We start from the raw sequence: 23274 nt of genomic DNA on the forward strand, positions 1-23274 counted from the left end.
TCACGAACAATCACTTTATTTTACACGTGCATAGATATTGTTGAGGAATTTTTGCTAGGGTTACTAATTTTTGGTACAAAGTTTACGGAAAATTGTTAGGGATCTCAATATTTTGTTTTTTGTTGTTGTTTAGGTATCTCAATATTGATACATAGACAAAATTAATTTTAAAATTTTGTTAATTGATTTTAAAATAAAAGATTAACTTATATGATACGTGACGGTGTTTTTATACTATTGTCTAAAAAAATCACCAATCTACCATCTACAATATTAATTAAATAATTTTAAAATATAAATGTGATTGTGATTAGGTCGGATATTGATGTCAAATTGTTTTATAATATTTGTGTATGTCTTATTTTCTCTAAAAAGTAATTAAGAAAAATAGAATGTATATCAATGTAAATTGACTTCAACCAATATTTATTGACAGTAAATGATACACCTAGCCTGCTAAGTGATCATCAAATTGCACTCTTCGAGTGAATGTTGTTGAAAATCTCCATAATTTATGGAGAATTTCAATCAATTTTGATAAACAAGATTGTTATCACCCACACAACAACAATAAAAATGAAGAACAATGGAGAAAGAAGGAAAATAAAGAACGATGAAGGAGAAGAAGAATTAAAATTTTGTAGAGTTTCTCTCTGTCCACAAATTGTAGAAAACTTCTTATTCACTTTGCAACTGCAAAATACTGCGAATTACAATGTTATGAATACTTTATTCACTTTATTACTAGAATAACGGTTACTCCCTCTATTTATAGATTTAGGTTAACTTAGACCTCAAGTCAAATCTCAAAATTATAAAAGCCCAAAATAGCTAACACAACTAAAATAGGCCTAAGTCGAAATCATGTGTGAAGTAACATGCCTCGACACTTTGACATACTAACACAACTCAACACCCTAGGTGGTTCGACACTTCCTTGTTCCTGTCGAGCAACCTACTTCGACACAAGGAATTACAATTCAATACACCATCCAATTCATTGTGTCTAAGCTATCTACATTCATCATAACTCTTAGTCTTCTGAACACTTCGACATGCATTCCTTTTATCATGATGTTTGTAATCTGATTCTCAATTCTACAGGGTTCCACATTCATCTTCCCATCTGCTACCTGCTCTCGGAGATAATGGAACCTCATATCGATCTTCATGGTAATTGCTCCATGACTCTTCATTGTTATCTCTTCGACCAGATTCAACATCCACGTTGCTTGACATGCACAAAGTGAAACAGTTATCTATTCTGTTTTGCACGACGATAATGCCACTACTGGCTCCTTTCTCGAACTCCAAGCAACTGGTGCATCACTTAGCATAAACACATAGCCAGCTGTGAATTTTCGATCCTCAGCATCACTACACCAAATTGAGTCAATGTACCCCACTAATTTGCATTCTTTTCCTTCATCAGCTGTAGGAAACAAAATGTCATAGTTGAGAGTTCCTTCAGATACCTTAGTATCCTCTTCGTCACTACTAGATGTGATACATTTGACTTCTGTATGCTAAGTCAGACCTTGTGTGACAAAGGTATCGAAGTGACCCAATAAGTCTTATATATTGGGTTGGGTTGACATCATCTTCATCTGAATCTTTCGACAATTGTAATTCGGGCTCATCTGAAGTCGAAGTTAGGTTGCAATCTTGCATCTCAAATCTCTTGAGTATTTCGCATGCATATCTTCTTTGATGCATCATCAAACCTCTACCACTCTTGTAGAATTCGATGCCAAGGAAGTATGAAATGTCACCCAGATCTGACATTTCAAATTCCTTGTTGAGATCACCTTTGAAGTTTTCGGTCTCTTTCTTGCAGCTACCTGTTATCAATAAGTCATCGACATAGATACATAGTATAAGCAATTCACTCTTGCTTCTTCTTACATGTACTCCATGTTCAAATTTGCACTTCACAAATTCCTTCTCCCTTAGAAAGTTATATATCTTCTTGTCCCAAGCTCTTGGAGCTTGTTTAAGCCCGTACAAGGCTTTATGCATCATGTACACCTTTCTTTCTTTGCCTTGTTTCACAAACCCAGATGGTTGTGCAACATAAACTTCTTCTTCTAAGGGGTCATTCAAGAATGCACATTTCACATTCATCTGCCACTTGTTTATGTTTGCTAGACCAACAACCAACCTAATTGTTTTGATCCTAGCAACAGGTGCAAAAACTTCATCGAAGTCGATTCCTTCTTTCTGAAGAAATCCTTTCGCCACAAGTCTCGTGTTGTGTCGAGTCACTTCTCCTTTGGGATTCAACTTCACTTTGTATACCCACTTCACATCAATTATCTTCTTGTCTTGGGGCAATTCGACAAGTGACCAAGTGTTGTTGACTTCGATTGACTTCAGCTCTTTGTCCATTACTTTCATCCATTTTGAATATTTCAATGCCTCAGCTCAACCTAAGTACAACCATAATAGCTCTCAAATCTTAAGCAAATCTCTGAATTGAGACTTCGAATTGAGGAACCCTAGAACTCGCAGATGAAATTAAATGATGGATTTGTATGGAATCAAATGATATACTTAGGCTTATTGTTCCACAGAAGGAGCTCTACACGATGGTAATATGCTCGCGGAAAAAAGATGGAGGAAATAAATACCTCAGACATGGAGGCTCCGACGAGGATGATAAATCGAAGGAGATGAATTCGGGAATCAGGTAATATTCTTATCTTCCTTCTCTGCTTGCTTCTACTCCACTCTTTTTCTTCTACCTTGTTCTTCTCACTTGGTTGTGTCAGTGTTGGACTTGCGTGTGAGTGAGTCATTATCAGAGAGATACAGAGAGTTCTTGGAAGGTTGAGAGGATTGAGAGGCTCTGTGGAATTGGAGAGTAATTAATGAGTTGAAGCTTATGGAAAATGATTATCCTGATTTTTCAATTATATCGTGAACGTGATGAATGATGATAAGTGTTATATAAATAGGGATCGAAGCCTCACAGGGTCAAGGTTTTGTTAAGACATTTAGCCCAATTCAGTTTCCCGTTAATTTTCTGTTAGTAATCTGTTAAATGAATTTTTGAAATTGAAAACAGTTAACTGGTTTTGACTATTAGTTATTGTTAGGTGGGTTGTGAAGGAGAATAGCGATCCAAAACGCAACTAAATTTAAAATTTTCTCCTTTAGTGATCCTTACGAATGGGCATGATCAGTGATAGAAATTATTACCTCTTGTGGCGATTGAATCCTTTGATGCAGATCTAAGGAGTGATCACGAACGTTGAATGGTGACAACGCCTCTACTCAGTCCACACGAACGGATTCCTTCAGTCTCAGTGCTAGCTGCTACAAATGAAGGCTTTGAGTGTGTGTGTGTGTGTGTGTGTGTGTGTTGTGTGTGTGTGTGTCTGTGTGTGTGTGTGTGAGAGAGAGAGAGAGGGAGAGAGAGAGAGAGAAAGAAATGAAATTTTCATCTGATCAAAGACTTCTGCACAAGGATTCTATTTATAGAACCACTTATGTGGGTTGTAAGCTACAAATCCCACTTAAGTGTATGTGACCCATATCTTATGATATGCCAAAATCACTTAAGTGCATGGTACCTTACCATATTTCGTATTATACTTAAGTGCACCGTACCTTACGATATTCTATAATTCACTTAAGTGCATTGTACCTTACGGTGTTCCTTATTTACTCTATCTCTCATCAATCCATTCTTTTGTGTGTGACCCTGTAGGTTTTCGCGGCATTGACAATTATATTAAATCATGTATTTAACATAATAAACAGTGAGCGGTATCTAACAACACATCACTGCTATCCAAGACACGAAAATGTCATGTGATCTGACAAATCCTTTTGTGATAATACTTGTATGTATAATTACCTTTTTGCCCCTATGTCTATATTGAACACAAGGCATAGACTGTGTCATCCTTGTCCAGTTCAATATTGGGCCCGTAGACATTTATCCTGTTACACAGGATGAACAAATTCCATCTAGGTCACTCATGTCCCTCAGCATGCTTCGTGGAGTACCCATCAATTGTCTTTATGGTCATCCAGTTACAGACAATGTTTGATCAGCAATAAGACACTCGACTCTACATCTAGGGTCCATAGTGGTTTCAGGTCGAAGGATGGTGGTATACACCACTATTACCATAAGAATAACTTATGACACTTTCCATAACATTCTATATAGTATTCTCATAGTGGGTCAATTCAGTGTAAATATTACTCTTAATATTCATACATATGTTTAAGACTTGATAACTCCTTATCCATGATCCATGAGATGTGATCATCAGTCTATATATATAATAGTCTTAATGCTTTAATGTTATCCCACTTTACAACAAAGCTCGACTACAAATACTTTAAGAATAGTGTTGTCGCACCTTGAAAAATGAGAACACGACTTAGCAAAGCGCAATCGCACGCTCGCATGATGGACTAAACAGAGTCGCCACTGAAATTTATTTATTCTTAAAAAGGAAAGGGGAAATATCGATAAAATTCAAGAAAGAACGACAATGATTATGGTCGTCGTAACCAAATCATGGTTCGGGAGTCGGTTACGCAAGGGGAAGGTGTTAACACCCCTCACGTCCGTTGTACTCAACGGAAACCATTAGGTTAATTGTGCGCGTTAGTGTTGGTTTAGGAATGTTTGGCTTCTCAAGTTATTAAGAGGGAAAGAAAAATATGAGAGAGAATAATGTTTTTGGATTTTTGAAATGAATGGGGACTAAACCTAAGTTTTTATTAATGGGCCTGACAAGATTTCGCAATCCTGCTCCTACGTATCTCAATAGAGAACTTAAGACTTACGTAGTTCTAGGTAGAAAATGTTTGTTTATTGGTCGATTTTAGTGAAAGCTATTTTATATTAATCGACGAAAAACATTGTTTTACCCAAAACAGATGAGGAACAGACGTATATCACACATCGAATAGATTTACAAATCAACATTCGGAAAAACGTCACTTATCTCAACTCAAAAATTATGGACGAAACATTGTTTTACATCGTCTTAAGATAAAATATCTTTCGTTTATAAAAAGGTTTTAAATATCAATCGCACGGCGGCGAAAAAAGTTTTTGATTAGTTGAATGTATTTTTTTGGCTTGAAAGACGAATATTTATGACTTGCACGCTCTTACAACTTAAGTCTAATACTCGGGACTACGTCTGGATCTTTCACCCAGGTAATCTTTTTCTTTCAATTTTATTGAGAAAAGACATTTGAATATTTACAAATATTTTTGAAGAGAAGACGAATACATAGGACTTATAAGCTCTTACAACTTGGGCCTAATATTCGGGATTACGATTGGATATCTCATCCAGGGTAGTCTTTTTCTTCAGATTTTATTGAGAAAAACACGTTTGAATATTTACAAGTATTTTGGAGAGAAGACGAATACATAGGGCTTACAAGCTCTTACAACTTGGCCTAATATTCGGGATTACGACTGGATATTCCATCCATGGTAATCTTTTTCTTCAGATTTTATTGAGAAAAAGACGTTTGATTATTTACAAATATTTTGAAGAGAAGACGAATACATAGGGCTTACAAGCTCTTACAACTTGGGCCTAATATTCGGGATTACAACTGGATATTCCATCCAGGGTAATCTTTTTCTTCAGATTTAGTTATGGAAATGGTTTGAAGTGATTTAAGGGTAATTGAAATGCAGACAAGTAAATGTGAGCATGCAAAAAAGAAAAGAGTTCATTATAAGAAGGCCCAAGAGTAAGCCACGAGATCGAAATAAACCGAACTCATTGTAAGAAGGACAAAGAGTAAGCCACGGGACCGGAAACCAACAGAAATTGAAAGCAACTGAATTTAGCTCTAAGCTAACTTAAAGTGGATCCACGTAAAAATCACTCTATAAGAAGCCGAGCAACTAAATTTATGCGTTCAAGTCATTTTTAGAAGTTAAATTGAATTTAAACTTCTAAAGTCGCAACGCAATGACACAAAATAAAATAACACCAACAACTAAATATATTATTATTACAACAGTGTTATAATTTTTTTATATCAACTCAAAGTAATTGAAAAAGAGAAAGTTAAACACAATACGCACACGCGTTGTCCACACTAAGCATGCATTACTACAAAATCAAAATAGAACTAAAATACAAACTATAAAAAATATATTAACACACACACACACTATATATATAATATATATATATATATATATATATATATATATATATATATATATATATATATATATATATATATATATATATATATATATATATATATATAATATATATATATATATATATATATATATATATATATATATATATATATATATATATATATATATATATATATATATATATATATATATATATATATATATATATATATATATATATATATATATATATATATATATATATATATATATATATATATATATATATATATATATATATATATATATATATAAACAAATATAGCTATAGATTATAATTAGTAAAATTGAAAATAGAGATATTATAACTGAACTAAAAAATATAAGAAGTATCAACTAAAATTAAAAATATATAAGCATATACTCGATAACAATATAACTTGAAGTAAAGTTATATATAAAGTTCACAAACAAAACTACATAAATGTGTAAAATTAAAATAAAAACAAAAATTATATATATATATATATATATATATATATATATATATATATATATATATATATATATATATATATATATATATATATATATATATATATATATATATATATATATATATATATATATATATATATATATATATATATATATATATTCCTTCTTTTTCTTTTTAAGTGTCATTTTTTAAAATTTTACACATACCAAGGAAGTTAATCATTATTGTTACTTTTCAAATAATAATTCTTCTTTTACCTATAATACCCTTAATTATTTATTACATTCAGTTTACTTTTTCTCTCTCTGCAATCATTATCTAGGGATAATTTTGACAAAATTGCAATTAATACTACATTTAACTTTGCAAGTGACAATTAAAAAGAAACAAATTTTTTGCAAGAAAGTGACACTTGTAAAGGAACGGAGGAAGTATATATATATATATATATATATATATATATATATATATATATATATATAAACTGAACCGAAAGTTTATATACATGGAAAAAAAAAAAAAAAAACTAAGAAAACAAAAAGTATACATGTATACTCAACCGAACGTAATATATATATAGGGTTAAACGTAATATATATAGATAAATTAAAAAATAGATAAATTTAAAAAGTGAAAGTACACTTATATATATAATTAAAAATAAATTTAATAAATAACTAAAATATAAATCATATATATATATATATATATATGAGACACACAAGCTAATACCATAAACAGTATATATATATCAACTAAATTAAAAAATATATATATATATAAATCAAATGCTAAAAGCATATGCATTCATAAAAAAAAAGTATATAAACAAAATGTAAGAAAAAAAAGGTTAGTGATATATAGAGTTTATAGTGTTGAAATCACCAAGAGTGTAGCATAGAGTATGCAGTAAATGAAGATAAGGTCAATGGTGGAAAGTTTGAGTATTTTTTTTATAAAAAAAATTGGAGATTAAATTGAAATTCAGGGGCTACAGTATCGAGAAGAAAGTGGTGATGTTAAAAGAACGAAAATTCTCTTCTTCCTCAAACTTTTTCCTCTTGTTTCTTTGTTAGTTTTTTCTAATTTTTTGATTTAAAAAAACCAAGAGAGATGGCTTGTGGTAGGTGCCGCTAAGCATTGGTGATTGGTTTTTTTTCTCTCACCAGCTAATGAAATAATATATAGTGCATACTAGAGTTCTCTAATATTTTCTTAATTCCACAAATGCCCTTTAAATTATTATTTAGTGACAATATGAATTAAAATAAATTAATCAAAATAAATTTCAAACAAAATTAAATAATAAAAATAAAATTAATATGAAATTATAAAAAAAATTATATTTATTTTTCATGAACATGTTGACAAAAAGATAAAAATATATGGACTCAAAATGAATAAAAGTCGAGCGCCAAAGTGCTCGAAAAATTAAAATGAATGCACCAAAATAATCAGTGCGAAATAAATTTATTGAAAAAATACAATATTTCTTTTAATTTTAAAATAAATTTTGACCGGTTAAACAGACTCGAACTGATCAAAAAGTGGTCGAAAAATTAGCTGAAAAATAAATCGAGCATACCAGATTAAACTACGCGAAACATAGATTAATAAAGTTGATGTCTGGAAGCTTGATTTTAAAAAAATTTGTCCACCGATTTGACGCACATCCGTCGATTAATTCAACCCGTTTGCTTGTAGATCCGAAAAAATTATTTCGACTGATATTCTAGGCACTATACGGTATGGAATGCATGGTATGCTATGTAGAGATGTGACAACTATGATGAATGTACGGAATCCGTGATTAAGGGTCAAAATCAGGGTGTGACAAATATATTATATTTAATGGAATCTCATTATTAAATCACACTTGATACATTAAACGTACTAACTATTCTATGAACTTTATTAAACAAATATAATAAAGAAAGAACTTTTTATTATTAATAAATAATTCGATACAAGTACTAAAAGTATTGGCCTCTAGGGTTTACACCAACAAATTGGATATGTTAAGAATCAAATTTTTTGTTAAGTTGTGCTCAACCTTGATTTTTGGATTCAATTATGAAATGAGCTTCAATTAGCTTCTGTTACTTTTGTTACATTCAGTTTTAAGCTAGTTGTAACATGTTAACTTGGATTGAATTTCAGTTAGTGTTAGAATTAATTAGGTGATGAAATGTTAGCATGATCTATTATGTTAATTGTGGATGGATGGCACAAGTGATATGTTTATGCTATTGTATTTCTATTAGCTCGATTAGGGTATGCTCTATGTTGGTTTTGGGTTGCATTGCTATATGATTTGAGGACCTGTTTCAATGACATTCTGACTTGGTTTTGCAGGGTGTGTGAGGTCTGATGTTTGCAGGTTTGGTGAATGTAAGGCTTGATGATTGTGGAGGCTTATGGAAGCATCATGGCATGGTGGTTTGGTGGGCCTCCAAATTCAATCAAGATGCTCTTTTCTTTCCAATTTTGATTCAAATGTATTGTAACAATGTAGCATGATATAATAAAACTAGGAAATGGATTTTCAAAGATAAGTGTAAATGTTTTTATTTATTTTTAAAATAAAAAGTAAAATTAGTGAATTATGAGAGAATGGGTGTTGTGCTAAATAGAAAAATATTATGAAACAAACATATAATTTAATTTAGGTTATAAAAATTAAAAAAATTATTAGTTAAATTGGATGTCATTATCAAAGTTCAAGTCTTGGTACTCAAAGTTTTGTATGTGAGTTTTTAATAGTTATTTTTATTTTAAATTGATATTTTTGATGAATTCTAAGATACCGATCAATTTTAGTTTGGTACTCATACATTTAGGCAAAATCAATCAAAAAATTTAATTTAATTTAAAATAAATTATTATAGAAAATAATATGATATTCGATTATTGAATAATAGGTAAGTAATCAACCAAACTCTAGAGATATATAAGTGTTCACTTTGATTTTTTTTTTCTAATAAACTTTTCTTAGTTTTAATTACTTTTTAATTTTTAAAAGAGATAAAAGTATGAAAAGAAAAAAAAAAGTTAGCATTAGGTAAATGGAAGAAAATACAATGAGTGACTAGTGTGGTAACTGGTTTTACTATATACTTACTCTTGAGATCAATTGAAAAACTTAATATGGGTACAAGTGAGTATAATACCATTTTTTATAACAAAAATTTAAGATTATGATCAAAGTTAACTAAATAAAAATATCATTTTAATTATAACCATGAAGAGAGAGATTCAATTTAAATATTGAAATAAATATATATTCCTTCCGAGCAATATTCTCTTCCCTACAATTTATCTCATTTCCCTCAACCATTCCCTACCATCTTTTTTTATCTTCATTCTCAATGTAGCCTCACAAAATTCAACAATGCCTCCTCATTCCTCATTTTTTCATCATTAGGAACAGGAAGGATGGGGTTTGGGAACCCAACATGTCACCAACATGCCAAACTCCCCTTCCTACTCCCATCTCTCCTTCCCTTTCTCTTCCTCTTCAACCATTTCCATGTCATCGCCGTCACCAACATCCACCTCGCTATCATCACAAAACCCGTCACCTTTCAAGAAGCCCCTTCCTTTCGTAACGGTGACGCGTGTAACCGCGAGAGAATCCATATTGCCATGACACTTGACTCGAACTATCTACGAGGTACAATGGGAGCTATTCTCTCCATTTTGCAACACTCAACTTGTCCTGAGAACGTCGAGTTTCATTTTCTCTGGGCGAGGTTCGAACCTGAGATCTTTTACACTATTAAATCCACGTTTCCTTATCTCAAGTTCAAGATTTACCGGTTTGAATCGGGTAGGGTACGTGGAAAAATCTCAAAGTCGATTCGTCTAGCGTTAGACCAGCCTCTAAACTACGCGAGGATATATCTTTCTGATATTATACCGGGTAATGTAAAGCGGGTTTTGTACCTTGACTCTGATCTTGTTGTTGTTGATGACATTGCGAAGCTTTGGGAGGTTGACTTGGGTGGCAAGGTAGTGGCTGCACCTGAGTATTGTCACACGAATTTCACAAGGTATTTCACCGACATGTTTTGGGCGGACCCAGAACTCCCTCGTGCGTTTCTCGGTCGGAAGCCTTGTTATTTCAACACGGGTGTGATGGTCGTGGATGTTGAAAAATGGAGAGAAGGAAGATATACACAAAAGGTGGAAGAGTGGATGAGGGTGCAGAAGGAAAAGAGGATTTATCATTTGGGTTCGTTGCCTCCTTTTCTTCTTGTTTTGGCCGGCGAGATAAAAGGCGTGGATCATAGATGGAATCAACATGGTTTAGGAGGGGATAATATTGAAGGTAAATGTAGGAGTCTTCACCCTGGACCTGTTAGTTTACTTCATTGGAGTGGGAAAGGCAAACCTTGGTTGAGGCTAGATTCGCGGAACCCTTGTACCGTCGATCATCTTTGGGCACCTTATGATCTCTATCGCCCAACCTCAGATTTTTATGAAGGATGAAAACGATAGTAGAAACTTTGAACATTCTGCGGCGACTATAGAGCCGTTGAATTGAATCCAAGACAAAGAAAGTTTGAACTTAGATCAAACGGTCTTCAGTCGCTGAAATTTTGTAGCCAAGATTGACGGAAGATATTGTCGGGGGAGGGAGAGGAAGATACTCTTCTGTTCTTCAGATATGATGATGTCTAAACAGCCTGATAGGTTTTGTAGATGTTCTTAGTTCAATTGCATTGTCAATGTTAGAATACAAAAAAGGTTGTTTTGGCCTTGTTCTTGGTTTCTTTGTGAGAACAAATCTACGCCTAAATATCCGATTCGGTCATTGAAATTATAGCTTTCTTATCATTGATGCATTATTAATTAACACTATAAACCATGAAAAAAATTACATTTCATCTTTTGAGATTGTAGATCAAACTCAGTAATGTCAATATTTCTGCGGCTACACGTGATAAAAATGAAAAACTTATATAGAACGTATACGCATTTTCTTCGTTTGACATTAAGAAAAAAATGCAACAATGATATCTAGATCCCCTAGTAGATGCAAAAGAACCTGGAATTTCCACGCAGAATTGTTTCATCCTCGGTGTTTGTGTTGAGAACTGTGATCTATTAAACACTTGATGAAATTCCGCATCTCATTTGCTCTGTCATATATAATTGAGATTCATGAGAAATTCAAGAGCCAACTAGCCTTGAAAACAGTTTATCGCCGAGTTGGGCCGAGCTAGTCCGTTTTCTGGAGCCATCCAAGCTGCAAGAAAGACAAGTAATTGACAAATATTGATAACCAGAACTCAGAATTTGGTTGCACTTTTTAGTACAGAAGTAAAACTTTTCAACTATTGATAATCGAGAATATTTTACTTTATCTATTGCTCGTTAGAGAGATTAAATTTTTAGAAATCGTTTGTACCTTCCATGCATACATTCCAACGAAAGCTATTACATCTGCCGACCAAACAACAGGAAAGGACTTCCAAAAGAATGGGATTCCAACATTGAGCAATGGGACTAGTAGAAAAAGATAGTTGAGAGCTTCTTTCTCATTCTTTGAGCAATCTCGAGCTCGTAACGAAGGAATTGCTACAAACATATAAATGAATAGCATTCATCATACAACTTATTTTACTGCACTAACTAAAGAATCATAGCAATCAAGACACATATAACATCTCGCATATTTATTGAAAATCCGAAGTCTCGCCCGTTCGTTCGACGAGATAATGTCTAGATAGAGCTCATAAAGTCTAGACAAGACAATCTTCATCTTATCAAATTTACAATAGAAAGCGACAGGTATGAACTTACTGAACATCCAAATGGACCACATTCCCATCAACCTCCAAATATCAGGTTGGTCTGAAGGGAAAATGAGATTAAAAGACAAAGCTCCACCCAACAACATTGATACATAAGCTTGAACCTCAAAAACAGTATACAAGGTAGTTCCAGGAACTGCCGGGTTTCTCGAAGCCGTGGAAGCCCTTGGTGCAAAGGTTGCAGCTGTCTTCTGAGCAACCTATCAAGTTCAAAAACAAACATTCAGGTCCGTAGACCCGGTCATAACCACTAAAAACTCACACACACAACTCTGACCACCCGGGATCAAACTCAAACCCTGGTGATGATGTTCAACCTAACAATGTCGGCTTTTGCCGGCGGACCAAAAACTTACATTTAAAAAACAAAACAAAAAAAAACATTTTTCTTTTATCTCTCTAACACCTTCCTTAACTCTTACGCAACATAAACAACAAAAACCTTTCTAAAACAAACTAGTCAATTTTCAGTAAAGTAACAATTTTTAAAAAATGGGCACACTTAAAATTTGATTTAAATTGAAAATTTTTAAAAATCAAAGATTTAGAAACATACCCTTTTAAGCTCTTTGTCAATTGGAGTAGAAAAAGTGGATGAAGCGGTTCCTTCATTGGTGTTGGGTTCAACCACTTTAATCTCTTCTGCAAATTCTTCATTGGAAGTGGCACATGCAATGGGATGAGGCAAGCGTTTAGTGGTTGAAATGAACCTTGGAAGGTTGGTGTTGTTGGTAGGAACCGGAGAGAGTAAAGGGTAGGGTACCCTACAAAGGTAATGGTTTGAAGAATGGAGTAACGCGTTCATGTTTTTTGTTTGGGAGAGGTTTGGAAATTAAGGTGGCATCGGAAAGTTGATGGTGGAAGATAAGGAATGTGAGGTGGAGTGACTAGGAACGCCGCAATGATGTGTCCTAATGATAACTTTGGAAAACATCTCAGAGCATCTCCAACCGTGAATCCATTTTTGGGTTCTTTGTGGGATCTATTAAGCCATGTTAGTTTGAAGTAATTCCATTACTTTTTCACTTCAATGATGCAACTCTGAAGAACTCAGATTCGATCTCATAATTTTATTTTATATATTAATATTTTATTCATATTAAATTTTATATTAATTAAAATAATAATTTTAGTGTTTTAAATGAAATTTGATATAAAATAAAAAAAATTAAATTAAACTTATAATTTAAAATGATAATTAAAATTAATCTCAAATACATGATATATAATTAAAAATAATAAAAATAAATAACATCACATAATTAATCAAACTTAAATTTCATCATCTTCATTTCCAAAACGTTCCCAAATATATTCGACTAGATCTCCTTGAAGTTTACGATGAACTTGTTTTTCTTGAATACTTGCTCTTCTTTGTAGTCTTGTTGCAAGATTCGGATGAGGACCGCTAAATGTTTTAGTTGTTGAGTTATTGATATCCACATTATCATAAGAGTAATCAAAATTACCTCCATATGTATGTCGTTCATCTTCCACAATCATGTTGTGCAATATGATGCAGGCATATATGGTATGCTTGAGAGTGTCCATGTGCCAGGCACGCGCTGGGCCACGTATAATTGCAAATCGAGACTGAAGCGCTCCAAATGCTCGCTCCACATCTTTTCTAGCCGATTCTTGATGTTGAGCAAATGATTTTTTCTTTTCTCCCTGTGGCATTGAAATAGTCTTGACAAATGTAGCCCACTCGGGATATATACCATCTGCTAAATAATACCCCATATTATATGGTGTCCCATTGATTGTATATTGCACATTGGGAGCACGTCCTTCCAAAATATCGTTAAACACGTTGGATTGGTTTAGCACATTAATGTCATTGTTTGAACCTGCAATACCAAAAAAAGCATGTCAAATCCATAAGTCTTGTGATGCCACTGCTTCAAGCATGATTGTGGGCTTACCATGATCACCTCGACAAAATTGTCCTTTCCATGCAACAGGATAATTTTTCCATACCCAATGCATACAATCGATGGAACCCAACATACCTGGAAAGCCACGTGACTCTCCCATTTGTAAAAGATGTTCAACATCATTGTTATTAGGCTTTCTCAAATACTCAGCGCCAAATACAACATTGACACCCTTAACAAATCTTTCTAAGCACTCAATTGAAGTGCTTTCACCGATTCGAACATATTCGTCTACAAGGTCAGCAGGAGACCCATACGCCAGCATACGAATAGCAGATGTACATTTCTGCAATGGTGAAAGACCCATTTTACCAGTTGCATCGACCCTTATTTGGAAATATTCATCATGATTTCCAAGGGCATCTACAATTCGAAGAAATGCATGCCTATGCATTCTGAACCTTCTTCGGAATTGAACATCTGTGTATACTGGGTTTTCCGAGAAGTAGTCATTGAATAATCGATTGTGCCCTTCTTCACGACCTCGATCTACCATTGTTCTTCTCTTTGGCCTAGAGGAACTTCCAGATCGACGTTCATTCTGAAGTTGTTCTTCTTCATCACTGTCGTCCATAAATTCTTCTTCAACCAACTCCCAAAATTCTTGATCGTAATTATCTGAATTGTCTGAATCCATTTAGTGAGTAAAGAATGAGAGAAAAATGAGAAGAATAAGATGAGAATGAGAGAACAATGACATAAGTGGTAGTATATATAATGGTTTAAATAACGGCTAGTTTAAATAACGGCTAGTTTGAATAACGGCTAGTTTGAATAACGGCTAGTTTGAATAACAGCTAGTTTGAATAACGGCTAGTTTAAATTAAAGTGGTAGTTTGAATAACGGCTAGTTTAAATTAAAGTGGTACTAATGACCATTTTACATAGGTGTTGATAAATTAAAGTGGTACTAATTTTACATAAGTGATACTAACTACATTCCATATTTTTTTTCATCTTATTACAATATTTTTCATGAATATCTCGTTGACTATCGTTCATAGTAGAAGTGTCTTTCATCATCATTTGCACTACCCTTAATTCTAGCTCATCCTCCTTAGCTTGCGCAAGTCTGTCCATTATTATTGCTCTTTTATTCTTTGCATCTTGCGTTGCATTTGGAATTTCGGATGCCTTACCCTTCCTTTTTGCTGCTTTTTGTCCCATTGGACGCTCCATTGGTGATGATGAGTTAAACTCATAACTTGAAGTTGTATCTGGGTTCTCCGATGATGCCCCACTAGCATAAGTCTTTGTTATTTTTGCAGAACTTCCAATCGATTCTTTGACGATGCGCCATTTAGCTTCATCTTTTAACAATCGCCATGCATACTCAAGATTGAATGTTGTACCTTGATCCTGAGCAAAAATAGCATGTGCATCTGCCATGACATCGGTCTCGGATGTCCCACTTTTCTTTCCTTTAAGAACAATTTTGTAACACCCAACAAATTTTTGAACCATGCCATTTATTCTATGCCATCGACATTTTAACTGCCCCCCTAACTTTTCCCGCAATTGCCCACGATATTGGTTATAACTAGCAGCAATTCTTAACCAAAAACTCTCAGCCTTTTGATCAACTCCCACAATTGGATCCTTTGAAACATTGAGCCATGATTGGATAAGTAGTATATCCTCTTCCCTTGTAAATTGCTCTCGAGATCTTTTTTTAACGACAACCCTTTCTTCTTTTTCAGTACCAACTTGAGTAGAAAATGGTGGGACTTGAGTAGAAAATTGTGGAACTTAAGTAGAGAATTCCATACTATTAGAATTTATTTGAGGTATAGGATACATATTTGGATTATTTGGTGACGGAAGAAATATGGCGGGGTTTGTTGGCACCGGTGGAATTTGAGAATTTTGAGGATTAGGATTTTGATAATTTTGCATGTAATTGAAAAAAGCTTGTTGATAATGAAAATGATTAGGATCCATTTGGCCTAAACAATTGTAATTTGAAGTAAAAAGATGAAATTTTGAATTAAATATTTTGTAAAAAAAATGCTAATGAGAAAAAATTGTTGTAAAAAAATTAAAAGTATAGGAATAAAATGATGAAATTGTGAGAGAGAAATTTCAAATTGAAGAGAAAATAAAAGTGAGAGAAATTTGTGTTGGTAAATTTTTAGAAACCAAAATTATATTTATAATAAAAAATATGTTAAAAAAAATAAGTAGCCTTTGAATGCTACTTTCTAAATAAAAAGTAAATAAATAAAGGAAGTAACCGTTGCATGGCAGGCTACTTTTTAAATAAAAAAATAGAAGAAGAAAAAAGTATTCGTTGCTTCATGAAGCACCGGTCTTGCCAACATGGCGAACTCCATTCATTGAAAAGTAAAAGAACCGCTTCCACTTAAGCTCTTAATGGTTGGGATTTAAATTTAATATTTTTATTTACATGAGCAATTTATATAGATTTAGTACTTTATATTCTATTGGAGAAATATATAATAGAATTAGGATTTATGATACAAACATAAATTAAATAGATTTTAAATTGATAATGATTATGTTTTTAGTAATTAGACATAACTTTTTTTTTAATTTTACAAAAAAATTAACAGTTTGACAAGGTGACTTGCTGGGTGACATATACACATAGATCTGACAGATGTTAGTGCATCTATACTAATGAGCTTTATTATCTATTTACTCTAATACACCCCCCACCCCCTTCCAAAAAAACTCATGAGGTGGTCACAATCCTGAGTTTGTGCCTTAGAGCTAGAAAGGAAGTAGATGGCAATGGTTTGGTGAGGACATCAGTCCATTGATCAGTGCCAGACACACGAAGTACTTGCACCTGCTTGGCCAAAACTTTTTTTCGACAAAGAAGAGATCAATCCCCATGTGTTTAGTTTTAGTATGCATGACTGGGTTGTGAGCAAGCAGAACTGTTGATTAACTGTCACAGAGAATAAAAGGGACTTTGGTAGCAATGTGTAGTTCCTTGAGTAGGGTTTGAATCCAAAGCAGGTCTGCATTGGCTTGTGTTAGACTACTGAATTCTGACTCGGTGTTGGACATGGCAATTACAGGCTTCTTTTTAGACCACCAAGAGATCAAATTGGGGCCAAAATAAATAGTTGCACCTGAGGTGCTTCTTCTGTCATCTAGGTCAGAAGCTCGGTCTGCATCACATGATACTTGAATGGATGGAGTTGTATTGATGGGCAACGGAAATAGGTGGAGACCGTGAGAGAGGGTGCCTTTGAGGTACCTTAAGATCATTTTCATAGCCACCCAATGAGCTTCAAGAGGGTGAGACATGAACTGACATACCTTGTTAACTAAGTATGCAATATCAGGTCTGATAAGTGTTGCATATTGAAGTGCACCACCAACTGATATGTACATATATGGATCAGCCAAAGCAGGAGAGCCAACTTTAGTTAGTTTACATGTAGACTGCATAGGTGTGTTAACAGAAGTACAGTCAAGCATGTTGGTTTTTAATAAAAGATCTTTGATGTACTTTGTCTGAGTGAGCAACAGAGATTGAAAGGTACCTTTTTAACTTCAATACCAAGAAAGTAGTTTAATTCACCTAAGTATTTAAGTGAGAAATCTACATTCAACTTAGTGATAAAAACTATAAAAGAGTGGTGGAACTTCCAGTGATGATGATGTCATCAACATAAACCAGAAGGTATATTGTGTTCCCTTAAGAGAAGTGAATGAATAGAGATGGATCACATTTTCTTAGCTTGAACTGAAGTTGAACTAAGGCAGCTTGTAACCTCTAAAACCACTTCCTTGGAGCCTGCTTAAGACCATAGATGGCCTTGTTCAGTTTGCACACCAGATCAGAATTTGAGCTTTCAAAACCCTTTGGATGAACCATGTAGATTTCCTCATCTAATAGACCATTTAGGAATGCATTATTCACATCAAGTTGCTGAATGAACCAATTGTAGGTGGTCGCAATAGATAGAATAATTCTGATGGTAATAGGCTTTACTACAAGAGAGAATGTCTCATTGAAGTAAAACGCTTCTCTTTGGTGAAATCCCTTGGACACAAGTCTAGCCTTATATTTGTTAATTGTGCCATCGAGATTTTCTTTTATCCTAAAAACCCATTTGTTTTCAATGGCATTCCTTTGAGGAGGAATAGGGACTAAAGTCCATGTATTATTGCTCATGAGAGCATCATGCTCTACTTGCATGGTTGCCTTCCACTGCAAGTCAGCAAGAGCATGCTTAATTATCTTAGGTTCAGATAGGGTAAGTAAAAATTTAGGTTCCAGTCTAGGTTGGGAAAGCCAGATTTGGCTCTAGTCTGCATGGCATGACTATTGAATGGTCTAACATCAACCGGAACAACCTTATAAGGGATAACAACATGAGTAGCGGACTCCGAATTAGTGGAGCTGGAAGACTCAACATGAGACATATACTAAGTGGAACCTGGACCAGGAGAAACAAAGGGAGGTGTTGGGGAAGAAGGAACAACCTCTGACGAAGAACCTCTATCAGATGGAGTTATGGAAGTACTTAGACTTTCAGTATGTGAAGTAGAGGATATTTTAGCATGATTATGAGACTCAGAGGGATTGTTGGCACCTGTAGTGGGGTTTGAAGAAACATTATGAGTAGATGTAGAGGATGGACTAGGAGTGGAATCTGAATGAGAATGAGTGAAACATGGTAGAGGAGAAAGAGAGACGACAAATGAGGACTTATGTGTGACAGTTGGAGTGGGAGATTGAAAAAGTTCAACATAAGGAAATCTTGACTCATTAAACAACATATCTTTGGAAACATATAGCCTACCACTAGGGGCTAGGAACTTATATCCTTTGTGAGATATGGAGTAACCAAGGAAGATGAACGATTGAGACCTAAAATCAAGTTTATGACTGGTGTATGGCCTTAACAGAGGAAATCTTGCACACCCAAATACTCTGAGAAAGGCATAGTCAGGTCTGATGTTGAACAAGAGGAAATAAGGGATTTGAAAATTGATGGATGTAGAGGGAAGTCTATTAACTTAGTAAACAATGGTAGAGAAAGCAAAGTCCAAATAAGTGAGAGGCATGGAGGCTTGGCTGAGCAAAGTGAGACTTGTGTCCACTATATGTCTATGTTTCCTTTCTAGCACACCATTTTAATTATGTGTGTGTGGGGGGGGGGGGGGGGGGGGGGAGGCAAATAACTTTGTACGAAATACCTAGTTCAGACAGATACTTGTTAAATGGTATAAATTCCCCACCTTAGTCAGATTGAAAAGCTTTAATGGGCAACCCATGTTGTAGTTCAACCATAGTCTTAAATTGTTTGAAGATAGGTAGAGCATCATATTTATTTTTAAGAAAGTAAATCCAGGTGAACTTAGTGTAAGCATCGACAAAGGACATATAGTATATGAAGCCTAAGGTAGATACATTAGGAGAAGGTACACATATATCACCATAAATTAATTCCAAAGGTTTGGAGTATGTTGTGTGTGAGGGTGAGGATGAAATTCTATGAGACTTGCCCATACAACAAGTTGAATAAAAGGAAGCACAATATTTATTAATGAATAAATTATTACAACTTTGTAATACAAGTTTGAGGCCATGCATATTGGGATGTCCTAACCTGAAATGCCACATAGAGGTAGGACTAGCACTAACAAATGTAGAATTAACACTAGGAAACAATGAACAAGAAGACATGGTACTGAGAGCAGTCTTCGGATTAGAGTTGGACAGGTTGATAGAAGAAAACTCGTACAATCCATCAGTTCCAGTAACACCATCAAGTAAAACCTCATGAGAAGCCTGGGATTTGACAAGACACTTATCATATGTAAGAAGAAAATAGACTTCATTATCACGACAAAAATGGCTGAAATTGATAAGATTCTTAGTAATTAAAGGAATAAGTGAGATATTATGTAGGGTGATAAGTGTCTAAGGGTGAGTAGTGGATGAAAAATTACTAGAACCAGTTGAGTTGATTTATAAACCTTGATCATTTCCAATGAAGATATAATCAGGACCTTCAAATGGTGTCACCTGTTGTAAATTTCTTAAGTCATTGGTAACATGATAGGAGGCTCCAGAGTTTGGATACCAAGATGAGCTTGGAGAAGCAGATTGCTGAGAGTTGGCAACAAAAGCACTAGGCACAGTTAGTTGTAGAAGTGTTATGTTGGCTGCAGGAGGTCTTGTCCACACATTTGCAGTTTGAATAAGAATTTTAAGGTTGATGAAGATAACCATATCCAAAATTAGAAATAGGTTTAAATTGTTGATTAAACATGGGCCAGCAGTTGAGAGTTGAGTGACCTACTTTGAAACACACCTGACACTGCACAGTGGAGAACCTACCACCTCTGCCACGACTTGAGTCACCACCTCTTGGACCTCTGCCACCACGAAACTAATGAAATTCAGTTTCAAAATTTTGTTCAACCACCGGAGGAACTGAATCTGGTGCAAAGGAATTGGTGTCCTCAGTGTTGGAACATGTGGAACCTGCATGTGTGAGATTGAGAGACACTAGATCCGGAGGCGATTGCTTCTTAAACTTAGTGAGACACAGTTCATGAGCAAGGAGAAGAATCTCTACTTCATCAATATCCATCAAGCAAAACTTACTCTCAATGACTGAGACAACTGGTGTAACTTCATAACGTAAACCTTATAGAATCACATCAATGTGATTTGAACTAGGAATTAGATCACCAATTGATGCAAGTGCATCAACTATATTGCAAATTTTGAGCAAATACTCTTGCATAGTGAAGCTCTCAAGTGTTAGGCCACGAAGCTCAACACGCAGTTGTCTTGCTTTGGCACGAGTTTATTTCTGAAAATAGTTGAACAATCGATCCCATAGTTGATGAGCATGAGTGCAGACAAGAACGCGTGAAAGAATTTCGCTCGATAATGTTAATTGCAGCCACGACAACAACATATGATCTTTCTGCAACCAACGAGTGTATTCATGATTAACGACACCAGAAGTGAGAGCTTCATCATCAGTGAACTAAGATGGAATACGCGAGCAAACAACGAACTCTGCGAGGTTGTGAGTGTTGATGCACGGTTCAATTTGTTGATGCCACAAGTGAAAGTTCTTCTCATCGAGTTTGTGTGCGATCTTGAGCGTGAATTCAAAACGAGTCAAATCATCTAAAGATTTCGACACTTCCGATACAGGCACATCGGAGAGATGAGTGGAAGGCGACGATGGTGGTTTCGTCATCGCATAACCTGGATCAGTGGCTTTAACTGATACCATGTTAGAAACTAAGCAAGATAGAAATTAAGTTTATGTTTTCATTCTATAACAGAATTCTGTTATTTTCTAAAGTTTGTTACAATGAGTGATGACACCTTGTTACTTATAGAGTAACAAGGTGACTTGCTATAATAGGTGACCAATACACACAAAACTGGCAAATGTCAGTACACCAACACTAATGAGCTTTATTCTATATATACTTTAATACATATCGAGACTTTAGCAAAGAGAATAATTTATATTTAAAAAATTGTGGTATCTATTTGAAAGAATAATTCATACAAAACCTTATGTCGAACCGTTTATTAAATAAACTAATAATACGAAACTAAATTTCATATATATCAATCATATATTCACAACTTAATAAAATAAATATTTTAAAATTTATTACAAACTTAATACAATAATATCAATCAATAGTACATATAATAACACAACATAGTTGTACACTTAATTTCAACCTTCATTTAAAAATAATTTGAACAAATTAAAGAATTACAACAAAATAAGTTAAACTAATTCAAACCAAAATTATAACAATAGAACATAATAACTAAAATAAAATTCAAAAAATTAAGAAGAATATATAAATTAAATAAGATAGAATTATCAAAAATAAACAATACAACATACTTAATTGAACAACATTAAGCAAATTCGAGTTGAACGGCGACAAACAAGTCATAATTGACAACAAGAAACAATATTGACTTGAACAACAATCATTATTCAGCTGAACAACGTGACTATGTTTGAAAGAGACAGCGTATGATGATGATGTGTGGTTGAAAGAAAAACTATTTTAAAAAAAATATCAATTTAATGCATTTTTTAAATCGGGCGGTTATACAAAACTGATTCCAATTCTTTGGTTTGAACGGTTTGGACGGTTCAATATGATTTTTCCGATTTTTACTCCAGTTTTGATCCACTAACAATTTTGAAAGCTTGACAAGATTAAATTCAGCTCCGATTTTCGATACAATCGATTGAACCGGCTAATTTAGTTCGATTTTTAAAAGATTGCATCAAACAACAAATCAAGTTTAATATCGAGACTTTAGCAAGGAGATTAATTTTTTTTTAAAAAATGTGGTATCTATTTGAAAGAAAAATTCACATTTTCCATTTTTATAAAACTATTTAAAACTTATTTTCAATTATGAAATTACATAAAATAGTTGAAAGATTTTAGGCGACAAGCTTTTGTAAACTTTTTAACATTATATAATGTAGAGGAGGAAACTATTGTTTTGGAAATTTTTTAATAAATATTTTATTCTATTTATATTATAGAAGATTTTGACTTTATTGTTTTAAAGTAATTTTTAATATTGTATGGAATTATTTATAGGAATTAACTAGTTAAAAATTAATAATTTTGAAGGCAAAAAAATTGTAAGACTAAAATATTTTACAAGTAATAAACATCAATAAATACTATATAGTCGTTTAATTAAAAATTAATTCATAATTCATATCAAAGAAGCTTTTTGCATTTCATGTGGACATAAAGGCAGATTTTGTGTTTGTGGGATTAATGCGATGACTGAAACGTATCTCTATGTTAAATTCCAAAGCAAACTACGTCTGACTCATTAAGAAACCAAAATAAGTGCAAAAT

The 23274-nt window shown here is 33.7% G+C and overlaps 2 protein-coding genes and 1 pseudogene across 2 annotated transcripts; 1 reads left to right on the top strand and 2 right to left on the bottom strand.

Annotated features, from left to right (window-relative positions):
- The first annotated feature begins 10079 nt into the window (after nucleotides 1-10079).
- LOC127126190 (probable galacturonosyltransferase-like 4) lies at nucleotides 10080-11526 on the top strand. Its single transcript, XM_051055075.1, has one exon. The coding sequence runs from the start codon at nucleotides 10080-10082 to the stop codon at nucleotides 11133-11135; it is 1056 nt and encodes a 351-aa protein (XP_050911032.1). The 3' UTR covers nucleotides 11136-11526.
- On the bottom strand, nucleotides 11515-13418 carry LOC127126191 (protein RESISTANCE TO PHYTOPHTHORA 1, chloroplastic). The gene is made up of 4 exons (XM_051055076.1): nucleotides 13020-13418; nucleotides 12453-12663; nucleotides 12058-12227; nucleotides 11515-11895 (listed from the first exon to the last, which is right to left on the bottom strand). Exons 1-4 carry the CDS (start codon nucleotides 13266-13268, stop codon nucleotides 11869-11871), a joined length of 657 nt encoding a protein of 218 aa, XP_050911033.1. The 5' UTR covers nucleotides 13269-13418; the 3' UTR covers nucleotides 11515-11868.
- Nucleotides 13419-13735: 317 nt separating this feature from the next.
- Nucleotides 13736-14917, bottom strand: LOC127130356 (uncharacterized; annotated as a pseudogene).
- Between the last annotated feature and the right edge of the window lie 8357 nt (nucleotides 14918-23274).

This window comes from Lathyrus oleraceus, chromosome 3, assembly GCF_024323335.1.
Source record: "Lathyrus oleraceus cultivar Zhongwan6 chromosome 3, CAAS_Psat_ZW6_1.0, whole genome shotgun sequence".
Classification (NCBI taxonomy): domain Eukaryota; kingdom Viridiplantae; phylum Streptophyta; class Magnoliopsida; order Fabales; family Fabaceae; genus Lathyrus; species Lathyrus oleraceus.

Excerpts from the sequence above, each read along its gene's own strand:
- LOC127126190 (XM_051055075.1), top strand. The coding sequence starts at position 10,080 with ATGGGGTTTGGGAACCCAACATGTCACCAACATGCCAAACTCCCCTTC.
- LOC127126191 (XM_051055076.1), bottom strand. The coding sequence starts at position 13,268 with ATGAACGCGTTACTCCATTCTTCAAACCATTACCTTTGTAGGGTACCC. Across the intron at positions 12,664-13,019 it reads TTGACAAAGAGCTTAAAAGG|GTTGCTCAGAAGACAGCTGC; the intron begins GTATGTTTCTAA and ends TGAACTTGATAG. Across the intron at positions 12,228-12,452 it reads GTGGTCCATTTGGATGTTCA|CAATTCCTTCGTTACGAGCT; the intron begins GTAAGTTCATAC and ends ATATGTTTGTAG.